The sequence below is a fragment of the Geotrypetes seraphini genome, chromosome 3 (assembly GCF_902459505.1).
Source record: "Geotrypetes seraphini chromosome 3, aGeoSer1.1, whole genome shotgun sequence".
Classification (NCBI taxonomy): domain Eukaryota; kingdom Metazoa; phylum Chordata; class Amphibia; order Gymnophiona; family Dermophiidae; genus Geotrypetes; species Geotrypetes seraphini.
In genome coordinates this window covers 167242691-167259328 of record NC_047086.1, presented here as the reverse complement: position 1 = coordinate 167259328, position 16638 = coordinate 167242691, and the positions used below count along the sequence as shown (strand labels likewise).

The 16638-nt window shown below is 43.8% G+C and overlaps 1 protein-coding gene across 1 annotated transcript in view; it reads left to right on the top strand.

Moving 5' to 3' along the window:
• The window catches only part of SYNE1 (spectrin repeat containing nuclear envelope protein 1), a 994076-nt gene that overhangs the window by 322414 nt on the left and 655024 nt on the right, over window positions 1-16638 (top strand). Inside the window, exons 29-30 of the mRNA XM_033936910.1 lie at window positions 6066-6206; window positions 10544-10704. Of these exons, the coding sequence (XP_033792801.1) occupies window positions 6066-6206; window positions 10544-10704 (302 nt within the window). The remainder of the gene's footprint in view (window positions 1-6065; window positions 6207-10543; window positions 10705-16638) is intronic.

The window sequence follows — 16638 nt, the reverse complement described above, 5'->3', positions numbered from 1 at the left end:
ATATAGGAATAGGATTAGAGGCAGTGGGCCTGATGGGCCGCCGCGGGAGCGGACCGCGGACCGCTGGGCGAGATGGACCTCTGGTCTGACTCAGCGGAGGCAACTTCTTATGTTCTTATGTTTGCCAAATGATCTAGAACAACACTTTTTGCACTCTTTTTATGTTCTCTTTGGAGACTAGTAAAAATAGATATTCAGTATCATGCCTGCTACCAGAGGCAAGTTTTGTGGTTGCAACAGGAATAAAAATATAGTGATACCTTGGAATCCGAACGCCCCAGTACTCGAACAACTTGGAATCTGAACAAAAAATTCAAGCAAATTTTGCCCCAGAATCTGAACTCTGCTTTGGAATCCGAACACCCTGCACGCTGTTCATGTGTGTTTGTGCCCTGGAATCTGAACGCCCTGCACATTGTTCGTGTGTGTTTGTGCATACATTTCTCCAGCGCTCGGGCCACACACACGTCGTTCAGTTCATTGTCTGAAACTGTAGTGAAAGCATCTCGTGTGATTTTCACCTTTGTGTAGTATAGTGAGGAAAATACTGTACTGTATTATTATTATTTGTTAATATTTTACTTTAAAATCCAGTGTGGGACCCAGGAACGGATTAATCCAGTTTCTATTATTTTAAATGGGAAAAATTGTCTTGGAAATTGAATGATTTGGAACTCAAACGGGGTTCTGGAACAGATTAAGTTCGAATTCCAAGGTATCACTATATCTATAAAGGACCTCCCACCACCTACTTCCGAGAAACTGGTGCCAGGGAAAATGGGTCTAGTGGCACTAGTAGAGGACCTTCTAGTGTTGAAAGTTCTTGTGATAGTGCACTATGAAAAGCCCCCCAGAAAATTTGTAGTAGGGGAGCTCATTGTGGTTATTTCAACTGGGAGAAAATGGTGGTGCAGGTTAGGCAGACCATGGAAGTCACAGATCAATGGAAATGTCTTGCAAAATTGAAATACTAGAGTGAAATAGACATAATAGATGTATTTCAAGAAGGAGTGAAGAGTTCTGATATGCTTATATGTTTGAAAAAATGATTGTCAGTGAACCTTTTGTTTGATAAGTCACTTGAATTGGAAAGAGCACGTAGAACTTCCTCCTGCTCAGTAGATAGTTTGTAATATTTGAATCCCATAGTGGTTTAGCTGCTCAGATTATCCTCAAGCATTGCAAATTTTATCAATTGCCTGGGCAAATTCTCCAGTACAACGCCATGGCAAAGAGATACTTATAGTGCCTGATTTGGCTAAAAGCATAGCTATGCGATGGTACATCTGAAGGCAGTGGGAGCTCGCTACAGTCTGTTATACCCACAAAATCCTTTGAATCATTGCAAGAATATATTGATGAACAACTAGAGATAAAGTTTGGGTGAGCTTAGAATATACACACATAAGGCCATATTCTATATATGATGCCTAAAAAAATTGGTACTGAAAAGGAAGTCACAGTTCAATTCTATAAAATACCTCAGAAGTTATGCGCAGTCTATAGAATCATGCTTAATGCTCATGTGCATGAATAACATTTAGGCATACCCATTTAGACCAATGAAAGCCAGGCGTAAATACATGTGCCTTTGTTGTGTGCAAACCAGGCGTATTCTGCAACAGTGCGCCTCACTTGTAGGAATTCCCATGATGCGCCCATGCTCCTCTCCTGATCTACCTACTGAAATTTACGTATACCACTTTATAGAATACAGTGGCGTACCTAGCATATGTGATACCCAGGGCCCATCATTTTTTGACACCCCACCCCCATCAGTATGAAAAACATGAGTTTTAGTAACAATCCACACGTCACACATGAATATCTAGGAAAAGGCAGCATCTTACATACTGCAGTGAGCAGTACATCAATAAACCCATTGTAAAACTAAACAAGCCAGACTAGTACAGATCAATCCTACACAGTCAATTCTAACAGAAAACCACGTCTTTTCGAACACACAGAAAACACCTTCGCCTAGTATGTAATCACAAACTAACTCCTCCCGCTTTTACAAAACTGTAGTGTGGTTTTTAGCCACGGTGGTAACAGCTCACATGCCAATGCTAAAAAATTCTCTACAGTTTTATAAATGGGGAGATAGAATAAAAATACTTAGACAAAGGTTAAACTGAAGCACCAAGAAGCTAGACTCTGCATGCAATGCAACATCACAGAAACAGCGATGCATCTCACCTAAAGCAAAAAATAAATAAAAATAATTTTTTTCTACCTTGTCTTCTCTGGTTTCTGCTTTCCTCATCTTTTTGTCATTGTCTTCCTTTCATCCACTGTCTGCCCTCTCTCTGCCCATTCTATATGGCATCTTCTCTCTTTCTATTCCTGTTCTAGAAACTTTTTGCATCCCCCTTCCATTTCTCCCTTCAACCCCATTAGTCTGACATCCATCTTCCTCCCTTCCCTCCTCCAATGGTCTGGCATCTCTCCTCTCCTTTTCTTCCCTTCCCTCTCCCACACCCACATGGTCTGGCATTTCACTCTCTCCTCTCCCTTCCCCCCACGTCCATCAGCATCTGCCCCCTTTCTCTCCCTCCAACCCAATTCCATGCAGTATCTTTCCCCCTTATGTCTCTTTCCCTGCAATTCCATCAGCATCTGCCCCTTTCTCTCCCTCCACACTTCCATACCACCCTGACCCCCTTTCTCACCCGTCACCATGTTTCCATACCACCCTGATCCCCTCACCCTTCACCATGATTCCATACCACCCTGACCCCCCTTTGTCACCCCAACACCCTTCCATACCACCCTGACCCCCTTTGTCACCCTTCAGCATGTTCCATACCACCCTGACCCCCCTTTGTCACCCTTCAGCATGATTCCATACCACCCTGACTCTCTTTCTCACCCTCCACACCCTTCCATGCCACCCTGACCTTCTTTCACCACCCTACTATGCTCTTTTCTTTCTCCATCCCAAAGGTCTCGCGATGACTGCTTCTGCTCCAGATGGAAGAGGTAAGTGACGTTGGAGGGGGCTGGGCCGGCAGATGCAGTTAGTTGCGGCAAGATCCCGCGATGACTGCGGCTGCTGGCCCACCCCTCTTCTTCCAGAACAGAGGTTGTAGACGGTGCAGTCATCGCGGGACCTTCATTCACTTCAGCGCGGCTGCTGACTCTGCTCTAAGTATGGCAGCCATGCTGAGGTGCCGTTTGAAGCAGCGCGGGAGGTTCCGGATCCAGCCGACTGTGCACCCCCTTGGAGCGTGCAGCCGGGGCGGACCGCCCTCTCCCCCCCCCGCCCCTCCTTGGTACGCCACTGATAGAATATGCGTAGAAAGTTGTGCATGTAGCTTCTAAATAGTGCCAATTAGCATCAATTATTTCATCACATTACATTATATTCCGGCAGAGCCCTCACAAGTTCATGGCAGATAACAATATATTTCAATTACTGGAAACAATCCCAGTTAAACACAATAGAATGATAGATGTTCAATAAAGAATATTAGGCAAGGAAAAATAGCAAAGTTCAAGATAAAAAAAATGTTTTTATGAGTTTTCTAAAAACTGTATAATGACCAATCAATCTAACTGACAAAGGAAGATCATTCCAAATCAAAGGGGCCTGATAAATGAAAGACACATTCCTTTGAACTGATGATTCAATTGCTTTTGGCAAGGGAAATTGAAAATAGAATTTTTTCCATACATTATAACCTGGTCTGTCAATTCCACTAGGTAAATCCTGTACAGAATCAAGCCCGTAGATAATGAAATATCTTAATCTATGTGTATCCGTGCATAAAATATGCACCTTTATTTATACCAGTTCTCAAGCAGGTATAAGTAATCATGACTACATTCAAGCTGTGTTCTCTACCACAGTGGTTCCCAACCCTGTCCTGCAGGACCAACAAGCCAATCGGGTTTTCAGGCTAGCCCTAATGAATATGCAAGAGAGAGATTTGCATATAATGGAAGTGACAGGCATGCATATATGCTCCATGTATATTCATTAGGACTATCCTGAAAACCCGATTGGCCTGGTGGTCCTCCAGGACAGGGTTGGGAACCACTGCTCTACCACATATGCTAGTATTTTATAAAGGCAAGTAAGCACCTGCTTCTCTATAAAATAATTCCTAAGTTGGTGTCCTGTTATAAAACCACCCTAACAGTGTGTTCTTGCAATTGAAGGTTGCTTATCTTACTAAAAGAAAGGTTCTTCAATGCAAATTTTAGCTATTCATTGGCAATGTGTTGAGGTATTCCCCCTTTCCTGTTAAAGATATCCATTAGCTAAGGTATCCCACTTGCACGTTTTGGTAAACCTTTGTTGAAAAAACAAACCCTTGAATTCTATATATGGTGCCTAAATTTGTGTGTGCTCCCAAGATGTGCACGCAATTTAATTGACTAATGAGCTATTAGCCATTGTGACAGGGTAGAGTACCTGTCACTGTCAAATGGAGGAAGCTTAAGCAGTGGAGCTCAAGGAGCCTGAGAGGAGAGATGATTTGTATAAGAGCTGCTGGTGCTGCTGGGAGCTGTCCACTCACCCTGAGTGAATTGTGGTACTGTAAAGAACAGCTCCTAGCAGAGAGAGCAAGATGCTCCTTTGGGAGTTGGTGATCCTCTGGAGGAGGAATACTGGTTTCGGCCTAATTCTTGGTAAGCACTGAAAGCCACTGCTGACCAGTGCTGATAGGGGGCCTGGTGCAGCAGAGTGGAGTAGCAGGCCAACCAGTCCTGACAGGGGAGAACACTGAAGCCCAGTGGTGGGAGGGACCTATACACCAGCAGAGAGATCTGAGAAAGAGATCTGGCCCTGTGATGAAGCCCGGTGTTTGGAGGGTCTAAGGGGACCTATACACTGGCAGGGAAGAAGCTAAGAAGAAGCCGGGGACCTGATAGAGCCTGGAGTTGAGGAGCTTAGGCTTGACGACTTAGGGGTTGGGAGAGCCCTCAGTGTGTGTGTACTGGATAAGACGACTAGGTGACAGAGCAGCTAGGAGTCCTCAGTGCGTGCATCAGTGAGAAGATGACTGAGGGGCTGGGAGAGCCCTCAGAGTGTGTGCGCCAGATAAGATGACTGAGTGATGTAGAACTGGGAGAGTCCAAGAACCCTGGGAGCATTGGCCAAAGGACTGAGAAGCGGTCCAGTGGAGGGACCGGCTGGGATGGTGGCAATCAGCGGAGGGACCAGTATATTGCGCCAGACATTGCCAAAGATCTGGAGAGCTAATGGAGGACCAGAATTGGCTCTGGAGACTGGAGAGACGGAGTCCAGAGAGGACTTGGGTTTTAAGGGAATGAATGTGGAATGTGTTGTCTAACCCTGTATGTTTTGATTTTATAGAGAACTGTGGTGCCTGGGGGTAGATATGTGACAGGAATACTATTCGGCCTGGTTACATGATGACAGCCATCAGGATGCTAGCAAACAATTATTGATGATATTTGGCAACCTTTAGGATTTGTACATACATCTGGCTGCGTGCTATTCTATAATGCTGGGGACCTAAATCCCATAGCGGCATGGGCATGGTCATGGGAGAGGCACAGGTAGGGTCAGGAGCATTCTGAAAAGTTGGGTGCAGCATTACAGAATAATAGGTCTCATGGATTTGCACCAGATTTCAGCAGGCATATGTCTAGCACCCAGAGTTGGACATGGGAATCAACACTAAGCACTAGGCATGCAACTTTTATAGAATACCACTTAGCATTGATCTCTTCTGATTTTTGAGTACCATTTATAGAATTTTCCTCAGAATATCTTATCTATATAACAGGTTTACTTTGAAAACCGTTCTTCCCCTTCAGTGACATTTGAATAAATGAAACCAAAAGGAGCAATGGATAGTACAGGAAATAAAGGTTTTCATCTTTTCAGAGAACTCTGGAAGGTTTTGTCAATGTAATTACACGCAAGCAGCTTTACTTAACTTGTGTGACACTACCTGAATATTTCTTTGTAGTGATGATAATGGATGTTTCAGAATAGCTCATTATGCTTACAGGCTACAGAATTATCTAAACTATTTTGTTAGATAGAGGAGCATGTTATGAATCACAATCTATTTTTCTTTATCTAGGTCACAGTGGACAATTGGGGACAATTTGAAGGTGATAAAGATACTATAGTCAAACATCTGAAACAAACAGGGTCTTTCCTCGAACACAGCCTTAGCTTTAGCAGTTTAGAGAGTCTGGCATCAGAACTGGACCAGTCAAAGGTATAGTACACTACCATAGAAACTAGCAATGTTTGTGGTTTACACCATAACAGTTTATAGAAGATTTGGGCGATAGAACATTCTTTTTATTTCATGCCCTTTATATTGTATTTGCTAACTCGCTGATTACCCAGCGTTGCTCAGGTGTTTATTTATCCCAAAATGTCCCACACCCCATATGTCACCCCCCCCATGTCCCCCACACACACATGCCCCCCACCCCCACATGTCCCCACATTTCTCTATGGGGCTGAACTTGGACTTAAAAGGCATCGGGAGTGTCAGTATTCATCTCAGTGAGCCCGAAAACTATGGGTTAGACATTAATATCTGTTGTTTTCGATAATTTTTACATGTCAACCCCTTCTCACCCCCACAGTCTTTTTCCCCAGATAGTACGTGATATATATACCAAGTTTGGTTGAAATGTCTACATGCATTTCAGAGTTATGCTGATTATTCATCTCAGCGAGCCCAAAAACACTATGGGCTCCTTTTACAAAGGTGCGTTAGGGCCTTAACGCTCAAAATAGCGCACGCTAAAATGCCGCACACGCTAGCCACTACCACCTCCTTATAAACAGGCGGTAATTTTTCAGCTAGCGCATGCGCTATAGCGCGCACTAATCTTGTGCATGCACTAAAAACGCTAGCATACCTTAGTAAAAGGAGCCCTATGGGGTAGACACTAAAATCTGTTGTTTTTGATTATTTTTACATGTCACCCCCTTCCCACCCCCACAGTATTTTTCCCCACATAGTAAGTGATATGTATTCCAAGTTTGGTTGAAATCTCTCCATGCGTTTCAGAGTTATGATGAGTATTCATCTCAGCGAGCATGAAAACACTATAGGGTAGACACTAAAATCCGTCTTCCTTCTCACCCCCATGGTATTTTTCCTCAGATAGTAAGTCATATATGTACCAAGTCTGGTTGAAATCTCTCCATGCGTTTATGGATTAGACAATAATATCTGTTGTTTTCGATGTCACCCCTTCCGTAAGTTTGGTTGAAATTTGTCTGTGCATTTCAGAGTACATACCTTGTTCCATTTCTGTATAGTAATGAGTAAATAATAGAGGTGAAAGGCATGCAAATCTGCCTCATGAATGTTCATTAGGGATATCTTGAAAACTGACTGGCAGGGGGTCCCCCAGGTTTAAGAACCACTGGTGTAAGTTGTAGGCATAAAAGCATGAACTTACGCTAACTCTAAGACATTAATTCAACATGGAACTGCTGTTATAGAATTTGTATTCAGCGTGCATTGTCCCATGCCTAAATTTTATCACCATCTATAGAATTTACCTCTGAGGCAATGAAGATGAAGTAACTTGCCCCAGATCACACTTCCCTCTTTTTCAGCCTGATGCTGTAAACATTACGTTGTGCTTGCACACCAATTGGAGGAATAAGAGCAGGACTTGGGTGTGATTGTATGTGATGATCTTAAGGTGACCAAACAGGTTGAAAAGGTAACGGTGAAAGCTAGAAGGATGCTAGAGTGCATAAGAAGAGGTATGTCCAGTAGCAAAAAGGAGGTATTGATGCCTCTGTATAAGACTTTGGTGAGACATCATTTAGAATATTGTATACAATTCTGGAGGCTGCACCTTCAAAAAGATATTAAAAAGATGGAGTTGGTTCAGAAGAAAGTTGCTAAAATGGTGTGTGGTCTTCATCATAAGGTGTATGGGGATAGACTTAAAGATCTCAGTCTGTATACAGTACTTTGGAGGAAAGGCGGGAGAGGGGAGATATGATAGAGACGTTTAAATACCTATGTAATGTAAATGCGCATGAGTCGAGTCTCTTTCATTTGAATGGAAACTCTGCAATGAAAGGGCATAGGATGAAGTTTAAGAGGTGATAGGCTCTGCAGTAATCTAAGGAAATATGTTTTTACAGAAAGGGTGGTAGATGGATGGAACAGTCTCCCGGAAGAACTGGTGGAGACAGAGACTGTGTCTGAATTCAAGAAGTTGTGGGATCTCTTAGAGAGAGAAAGAGATAATGGTTACTATGGATGACCAATGATCTAGAAATTGGAATGACGAGTGAGGTTATTAAATTTGCAGATGACACTAAACTGTTCAAAGTTGTTAAAATGCATACGGATTGTGAAAAATTGCATGTGGACCTTAGGAAATTAGAAGACTGGGCATCGAAATGGCAGATGAAATTTAATGTGGACAAATGCAAAGTGATGCACATTTGGAAGAATAACCTGAATTGCAGTTACCGGATGCTAGGGTCCACCTTGGGATTAGTGCCCAAGAAAAGGATCTGGGTGTCATTGTAGACAATACGATGAAACCTTCCGCCCAATGTGCGGCTGTGGCAGCCAAAAAAGCAAATAGGATGCAAGGAATGATTAAAAAAGGGATGGTTAACAAGACAAGACTGTTATGATAGCCCTGTATTGCTTCATGGTGCGACCTCATCTAGAGTATTGCGTTCAATTCTGGTCTCCTTATCTCAAGAAAGATATAGTGGCACTAGAAAAGGTTCAAAGAAGAGCAATCAAGATGGTAAAGGGGATGGAACTCCTCTCGTATGAGGAAAGACTAAAACAGTTAGGGCTCTTCAGCTTGGAAAAGAGAGGGCTGAGGGGAAATATGATTGAAATCTACAAAATCCTGTGTGGAGTAGAACAGATAGAAGTGGATCAATTTTTTGCTCTGTCAAAAATTACAAAGACTAGGGGACACTCTATGAAGTTACACAGAAATACTTTTTAAACCAATAGGAGGACATTTTTTTTTCACTCAGAGAATAGTTAAGCTCTGGAACGCATTGCCAGAGGATGTTTTAAGATAGCATAGCTGGTTTTAAGAAAAGTTTGGACAAGTTCCTGGAAGAAAAGTTCATAGTCTATTATTGAGAAAGACATGGGGGAAGCCACTGCTTGCCCTGTATTGGTAGCATAGAATATTGCTACACCTTGGGTTTTGGCCAGGTACTAGTGACCTGGATTGGCCACTGTGAGAACGGGCTACTGGGCTTGATGGACTATTGGTCTGACCCAGTAAGGCTATTCTTTTGTTCTTATGTTTGTATATAATTCTTGTATTTTGTGGGTAGCCAGTGTAGTATGCGATAATAAGCAGAGACAGCGTCATATTTTCTAAGCTGAAGATCAATTTGTTTGCAGTGTTCTGAATCATTTGGAGTTTGTGCATTTGAGAGGTGGTTATGCCAGCAAAGATTAAGTTACAATAGTCTAGTTGAGTTAGGACTAGCATTTGGACCAGTATAGCAAAGTGATTGTTGTAGAAGTGAGGTTTGATCAGTCTTAGTTACTTTAAATTGTAGAAAGGTTTTTTTCCAAAGGTTGGAAATTTGGGGTTTATAAAAAAGTGTGGAGTCTAGTAGAATTTCAAGGACCTCTGTATCATACCCCTTCCCTTATGCATCTTCATATATAAAAAAGGCTCTGGTCCTTGCTAGTTCATGTTCAATAAATTGGTTAGCCTAGAACCTTTTTTTTTTAATTAGGATCACATTTTCTATTTCATAAGATTCAGAGATCCAAGACATGGATGTGCGTGTGTGCGCACACACACTCACATGCACTGTCCAGGTGGATTCATGATGCCACCATCTCATGACAAAAGAAAACAGGAAGAAGAAATCTCCATGAAGAACTCAGAAAAAATCAACAATACAATGCCCATGTGGGATCCCTTAGAGGGTTAAGCCAAGGGAACCTGTCACCAGGAGTAGGATCCCTAGGATAGTAGACTTGGGGGTGGGTCAGTAGAGTGGGCAGACCTGATGGGCTATGGCCCTCTTCTGTCGTCATCTTCTATGTTTCTATGTAATCCCCAACTGCACCAGGTACATTAGATAGTGTGAGCTCGCCAGAATAGATAGGGAAAAATGCTGGAGTACCTGAATAATTTGTAATCCACCTAGAATTGTAGGATATGTGGAATATAAATAAATAAATAATTTCTATTCTCACAACTCCCAGACCCAACATGACTCTTCTATCCATAAGCTCGGACCATTTGGTGTTGAAAGTTCTGGTTTATCTCACAATTTCAAGTCTCGTGAGACTTGAAACTGTGAGTCCAGTCTGAACTTCCAGTACCACGTTGCTCAAGCTTGCAGATGGACGAGTTGTGGTCAGGGAAGCAGGTATCCTGTGGCAATAATCTGTTTCCATCCAAAAATTGCCAAGCTGTTGATCAAGAGAAAGCAAGTCTTGGCCTGCCGAGTTCTGGCCAGTGGGCCATAGGTTGGACAAGCCTGATCTAGAAGGTTCCAAATGCTCGTCAAAATAAATCTTTAATCATGATGTTTTATAAAATCTTTAATACTTCTTTACAGGAACTTTCAAAACAAATCATGAGCACTGCATTGCAGGCAGAAAAACTTGTGAAGATATCCTCAGAAATACAACTGGGACCAAAGAACAGGGAGTCTCTCCAACAGCAGGCTAAGGAGATCCAGCAACAAGTCAAAAAAGTAGAAGGAACACTTGCAGAAGAGTATGTGCCTGACAAATCTTAGTATTTGCTGCTCAGTTATTCCCTCTTGCATTGTTTTCCCTGACTTGTTACTCCAAAGCTTTGACATGAAGTTTGCATTTTTTTTTTGTGATGCGCCATTTTTGTGATGCCATTTATAGAATCAGCCCCTAAGGGGCTCATAATCAAAAGAGAAAAACGTCCAAAAACCAGCCTAAGTCGGCACTTGGACGAATATTTCTCAAAAACGTCCAAGCGCCGCTAATAAAACCGGGTTTTGGACGTATTTTAAAATGACCTAGGCCTTCATATTGCCGCTCAACGTCCAAAGCTAAATGGGGCGTTTCGGGAGGCGTTTCGAAGGCGGGAGTTGGGCGGGACGTGGGCCGGCTTAGACATAGTCGTACAGCATGTATAACCGAAAGTTTAACAACAGAGCCTAGACGGTCTAAACATGGTCTAAGTCACAAAAACCCACCTAAACTCACCAGATAAGCACGCAAATACATAACACAGACCCCCACACACTACCCCAGTGATCACCAACCCCCCCCACCCCCATAAAAATTTTATTCACAACTTTAAATTTCAGCCTCCACACCATCATCACCTGGCCGCCTGGCATAGGGAAAGCCTAGTCGTCCAGCCCAGAGGCTTGTCTTGTCTTGGGGGTGGGTTAGGGACCCATAGAGAGGAGGACCAATGCCCATAAGCCCTGTAATCACTGCATTGATAATGAAACATGTGAACTCCCCTATACACCCCCAAAACTCTTTTTTACTGGCATATAAGTGGCTCCTGCAGCCATAAGGGCTATTGGGGTGGTAGATAAGTGGGTCTAGGGGATTCTAGAGGTGGTTTGGGGGGTTCACCGTCACCTATAAGGGAGCTGTAGTGAGGAGAAGCCATGGCACCCTTTTTGTGAAGTTCACAGCAGTGCCAATCTAGTCCCCCACTATTTAGGTGGCATGTCTGGGTGTGCAGTCCATGACTTTGCAGACTCCTCCCACGTCCAACAGGGTTGTTCTAGGCATTTTGGACTTGGACGGAAAGTTGGACGGAAATGTGGTATAAAGATGGACGATTTAGCGGCTTGGACAAACAGATCGGCAGGACGTATAATTAGACGATTTTCGAAAGTAAAAAAAAGTTGGACGTATCTTTCGAAAATGTGTCTTAGGCTCTTTTTAACTTTGGACGACTTGCGAGATGGACGTAAACGGACTTAGACGTCCCTTTCGATTATGCCCCTCCACGTGTATAGTCCTCGATGGAGACTACAGTATTTAACTTGCTTTTTTACCAAACTTTTCAAACCACCCTTGTATATCTAAATATAGATATAAATGAATTTATTAATAAATTCATTTGTTTATTTATTAACATATTCATTTATATTTGTAGATAGATGTTTATAGAATTTGAGATACATGTCTTTACATTTTTATCATTCCATGTAGTGTCATAGTTTTGTGGTGTACATTAAGGCCCTGATTCTCTTAGGGTTGCCGAAAGTTAGGCGGCAGTAGACGTCCTACCACCGCCTAACTTAATTGATTTAATTGGCGGTAAATAACATCAAAAATTAATTTTAAAAATGTAGGCACCTACAAAACAGGTCATCAATGTTCATTCCACAGAGGCGCCTACCATTGCCTATGGTCCAAGTGGGCATGGTTTGTGCCGGAAGTGATCATAGGTGATAGTAACTGTGGAAGCGATTCTCGCTGGTTACTGTGGATGTGATTCTCGTGTAAAATAAGCATCAGAAATGTAGGCCAGTAAAACCCCACAATATATGAAAAACTCACTACTGTATTTTAAGGGCTGCCACAGACATTCAAACAAAAACTCAAATAACAGAAAATAATAAATAAATTATGGAGAAAACAAACCTCAATACAGTGGTTCCCAGACTAGAGGTCTGCACGGGAACGGGGATCGTGGGGATCCCGCGGATCCCGCGGGGATCCCGCGGGTTCCCCCCCTGACCCACGGGACTCCCATGGGGACGCCCCCTGACCCACGGGACTCCCACGGGGATGCCCCCCTGACCCACGGGACTCCCACGGGGACGCCCCCTGGCCCACGGGACTCCCACGGGGATGAAAACAGCCTACCTAAATTCTGGCGATGCAGGCGTGCAGCTTACAAGTCCGGCGTCGCGGCGGGAAATAGCCATGCTGAGCAGTGAGCTCAGCACGTACACAGATGAAAGCCTTGCTTGCTGATTGGTCCGGCGGCCCCGCCCCGCCGTGCCGCCGGACCAATCAGCAAGCAAGTCTTTCATCTGTGTACGTGCTGAGCTCACTGCTCAGCATGGCTATTTCCCGCCGCGACGCCGGACTTGTAAGCTGCACGCCTGAAAAAGAAATCATCCTGGCCGGGGTCGGTGTCATGCTCCGGAGCTTCTACAGCCTTCCTATCTCCCTCTCCCTTCTACCTGCTTCCGGCCACACCCCCTGCTCCACGGCTCTCTTCGGCAACTCAGCAGCAGCGATCGACACAAGCTTCTGATGTCGGGGCCTACCCTCTGCGAGTCCCGCTTGTTTAAACTTCCTTTTTCCACAAAGACGGGACTCGTAGAGGGAAGGCCTCGATGTCGGCAGCTTGTCTTGATCACCGCTGCTGATGAGTTGCTGAAGAGAGCCGCGGAGCAGATGCAGGACTCGTGGGTGAGGGAGGAGAAGAGAGAGAGAAAGAGAGAGGGGAGGGAAACAAAAGGAAATATTTCATACTGGGCTGGGCCGGAGTGGAGGGAGGGTGGAAAGATTCTGGCTACAGGGTGCAGTAACAAAGGAAAATGGGGGGAAAGCTGAAAATGGAGATAGTGACACAAAGAAGAGAAAGGGTAAGCAGGACCTACTGAATAAGGATAGAGATACAGAGGGGACATGAAGAGGAGGTGAAATAGAGACATAGAAGTAATGCTGAAAAAGTGGGGGGGGGAGATAAAGACATTGAAAGGGCAAATGGTGAACATGGGGTAAAGACAAGAACAGAGACAAATGAAGATTCTGAAAAAGTGGTGAGATAGGGATATAGGTGAGATGGACACAAAGAAGGGTGATGCTGGAAAATAGGTGGAATGGTAATTCTGACAAACACAGAAGGGAAATGCTGGATCAAGGAGAGATGGGGCTCAGGCTGGATGGAATGAGGAGAAATGCCTTGTTGGCCCGGAACTTCCTCTCCTACGTCAGAATTGACATCAGGGAGCGGAATGCTGGTCAGCGCGTCGCTTCTGCAGGGAAAGCTTGGGACAGCAGTGGCTTGGGGGCTATTCCCCGATGGCGGTGGCAGCAAACCGAGTGGCTTGGGGGAGGGCATGGAGAAAGAAAGAAAGGGTGCAGACAGGGAGACAGAAAGAAGGGGGAACAGGGAGACAGAAAGAAAAAGTTGGGGGAGAGAATGAGGTCTGGAGGAGAGGAAACATACAGGAGGCTGAAAGAAAGGAAGAAAGATTGGATGCACAGTCAGAAGAAGAAAGTGCAACCAGAGACTCATGAAATCACCAAACAGCAAAGGTAGGAAAAATGATTTTATTTTCAATTTAGTGATCAAAATGTGTCTGTTTTGAGAATTTATATCTGCTGTCTATATTTTGCACTATGGCTCCCTTTTACTAAACCGCAATATCGTTTTTTAGCGCAGGAAGCCTATGAGCATTGAGAGCAGCGCGAGGCATTCAGCGTAACTCCCTGTGCTAAAACCTACTATTGTGGTTTAGTAAAAAGGGAGGGGGTGTATTTGTCTATTTTTGTATTTTGTTACCGAGGTGACATTGCATAGAGTCATCTGCCGTGACCTCTTTGAAAAAACCCGGAATATGAATAATTAACATTTTCTCTGCCTTTCATTGTGCTTTGTGTTTTTTTTAATTTTATTGTTGGTAGATCATTTTGACTTAGTCTTTATTAAGTAGCTCGCAAGCCCATAAAGTGTGGGCACCCCTGCTCTTACTCTGGGGCACCAGACCTCCCTCACGGTACACACACGGCAAATGGAAGAAAGAGGAGAATTTTTGGTCGTAGGGAGGAAGGTACAGAATGTGATAGGGAAGAAAAAGATGAGAGTGAGAAATGTGGCAAGGGAACAATGGGACAGATTGAAAGGGATGCAAGAGGGAGGAATATTGGACAGTGGTGAAGGGAATGGAGGGAGAGATGTGGCATAGTGTTGGAGAGGGGTGATAGAAGGAGAAATGTTGGGCATGGGGCTGGTGGGCAGGCATGAAAGATGAGAAAGAGATAAATGCTGGACCATGGTAGGGGAAATCAATGGACAGCAACAGAAGAATTTAGAGAAGATGGGAAAGCGGAAAAAAGAAACTGGGACCAACTTTATGGAAAAATAAGTCTCCAGACAACGAAGGTAAAAAATGGAATTTATTGACTAAAATATGTTAGCTTTGGGAAATGTATATGGCAGATGTCTTTGTTTTGTGTTCAAAAGAAAAGGAAATGCATTTCTGGTTTTATTTCTACAGTGTTGAAGTACTTGTTGACCCTTGCTGTGACTGGTGGGGATCCCCAAGCACCGCCAGCAGAGGACCTCCTCTAGAGATGGCCAGAACTCCCCTCCACCAAACGCAGCAGTCGCTGGCAGCATCCATGAGCCACTGAGGTGCCAGCATCTGTGACTCAGGGACGCTACTGCTGCCTGCTAAGCTTGGCAAAAGGGACCCCCGGCCAACTGCAAAGGAAGTCCTCAGCTGACAGTTTGTGGGTTCTCATCAGCTGAGTATTTATATTTTATATTTACATTAGAGGTTCTGGTAGAAACCCATTTACAAAGTATGTATTCTTCCCAATTAATATTTCCAAATTAATAAAGTCTCTTTGCTTATTTGTAAATGGGTCTCTACCAGAGCCTTTAATTCAGTAGCATAATTAAATAAAATAACTATTTCTGAAGTTTATAGGGAAGGATGGTGACGGAGGGGATTCCTCGCGGGGATGGGTGGGGACAGAGGGGATTTCTCGCGGGGACGGGTGGGGACGGAGGGGATTCCTCGCGGGGACGGGTGGGGACGGAGGGATTCCTCACGGGGACGGGTGGGGACGGAGGGATTCCTCACGGGGACGGGTAGGATTTTGGCGGGGACGGGTGGGATTTCTGTCCCCGCGCAACTCTCTATCCCAGACCACAAGTACCCAAAAGGAACCTGTATCATCACTGGAATGAAAAAACTCCACAACATCAATATAACTCAATCGTATGCACTGATATTTGTCAAAATCTTTCTTATCATTGTCAGTTTGTTGAAATCAGGGCTCCACGCCAATAAACTTTAAAGTGAAAGCTACAATTGTGGGCATAATATAATATTTAAAAAGTGCTCTTAATAAGCGTGTATTAGCAACTCTATCAAAAAATGGTGGAGACTGTCCAGAGAAAAAAGCATATAAAACCACTTATCTCAGATAACTGGAACTAGTCTTCTAGATAGAACACAGCCATTAAGTCCAACTTCATTGTCTTATTCAACAAATTCACAATGATAAGGGAGATTTTGACAAATATCAATGCATACGATTGAGTTATATTGATGTTGTGGAGTTTTTTCATTCCAGTGACGATACAGACTCCTTTTGGGTACCTTGCGGCCCGGGAACCACTGCATTGAGGTTTGCTTTCTCCACAATTTATTAATTATTTTCTATTTAAGTTTTTGTTTGAACGTCTATGGCAGTCCTTCCAATACTCACCAGTAGTGAGCTTTTCATATATTGTGTGATTTTCATATATTGTGCGATTTTGCCTAGATTTTTTTTCTGCCAGTAAAACCCTACATTTCCGGCATCTACTTTACACAAAGCTGCAATTCTGCAACTGGTTGACACACGACCGACGCTGGGTTTGGAGGCACTCCCTGATGCTGGCGGTGGTTGCAGAATCCGGCCCTGAGAGCACTTTTAATTTGCTACTCAATAAAATTGATGTTTGAACCTC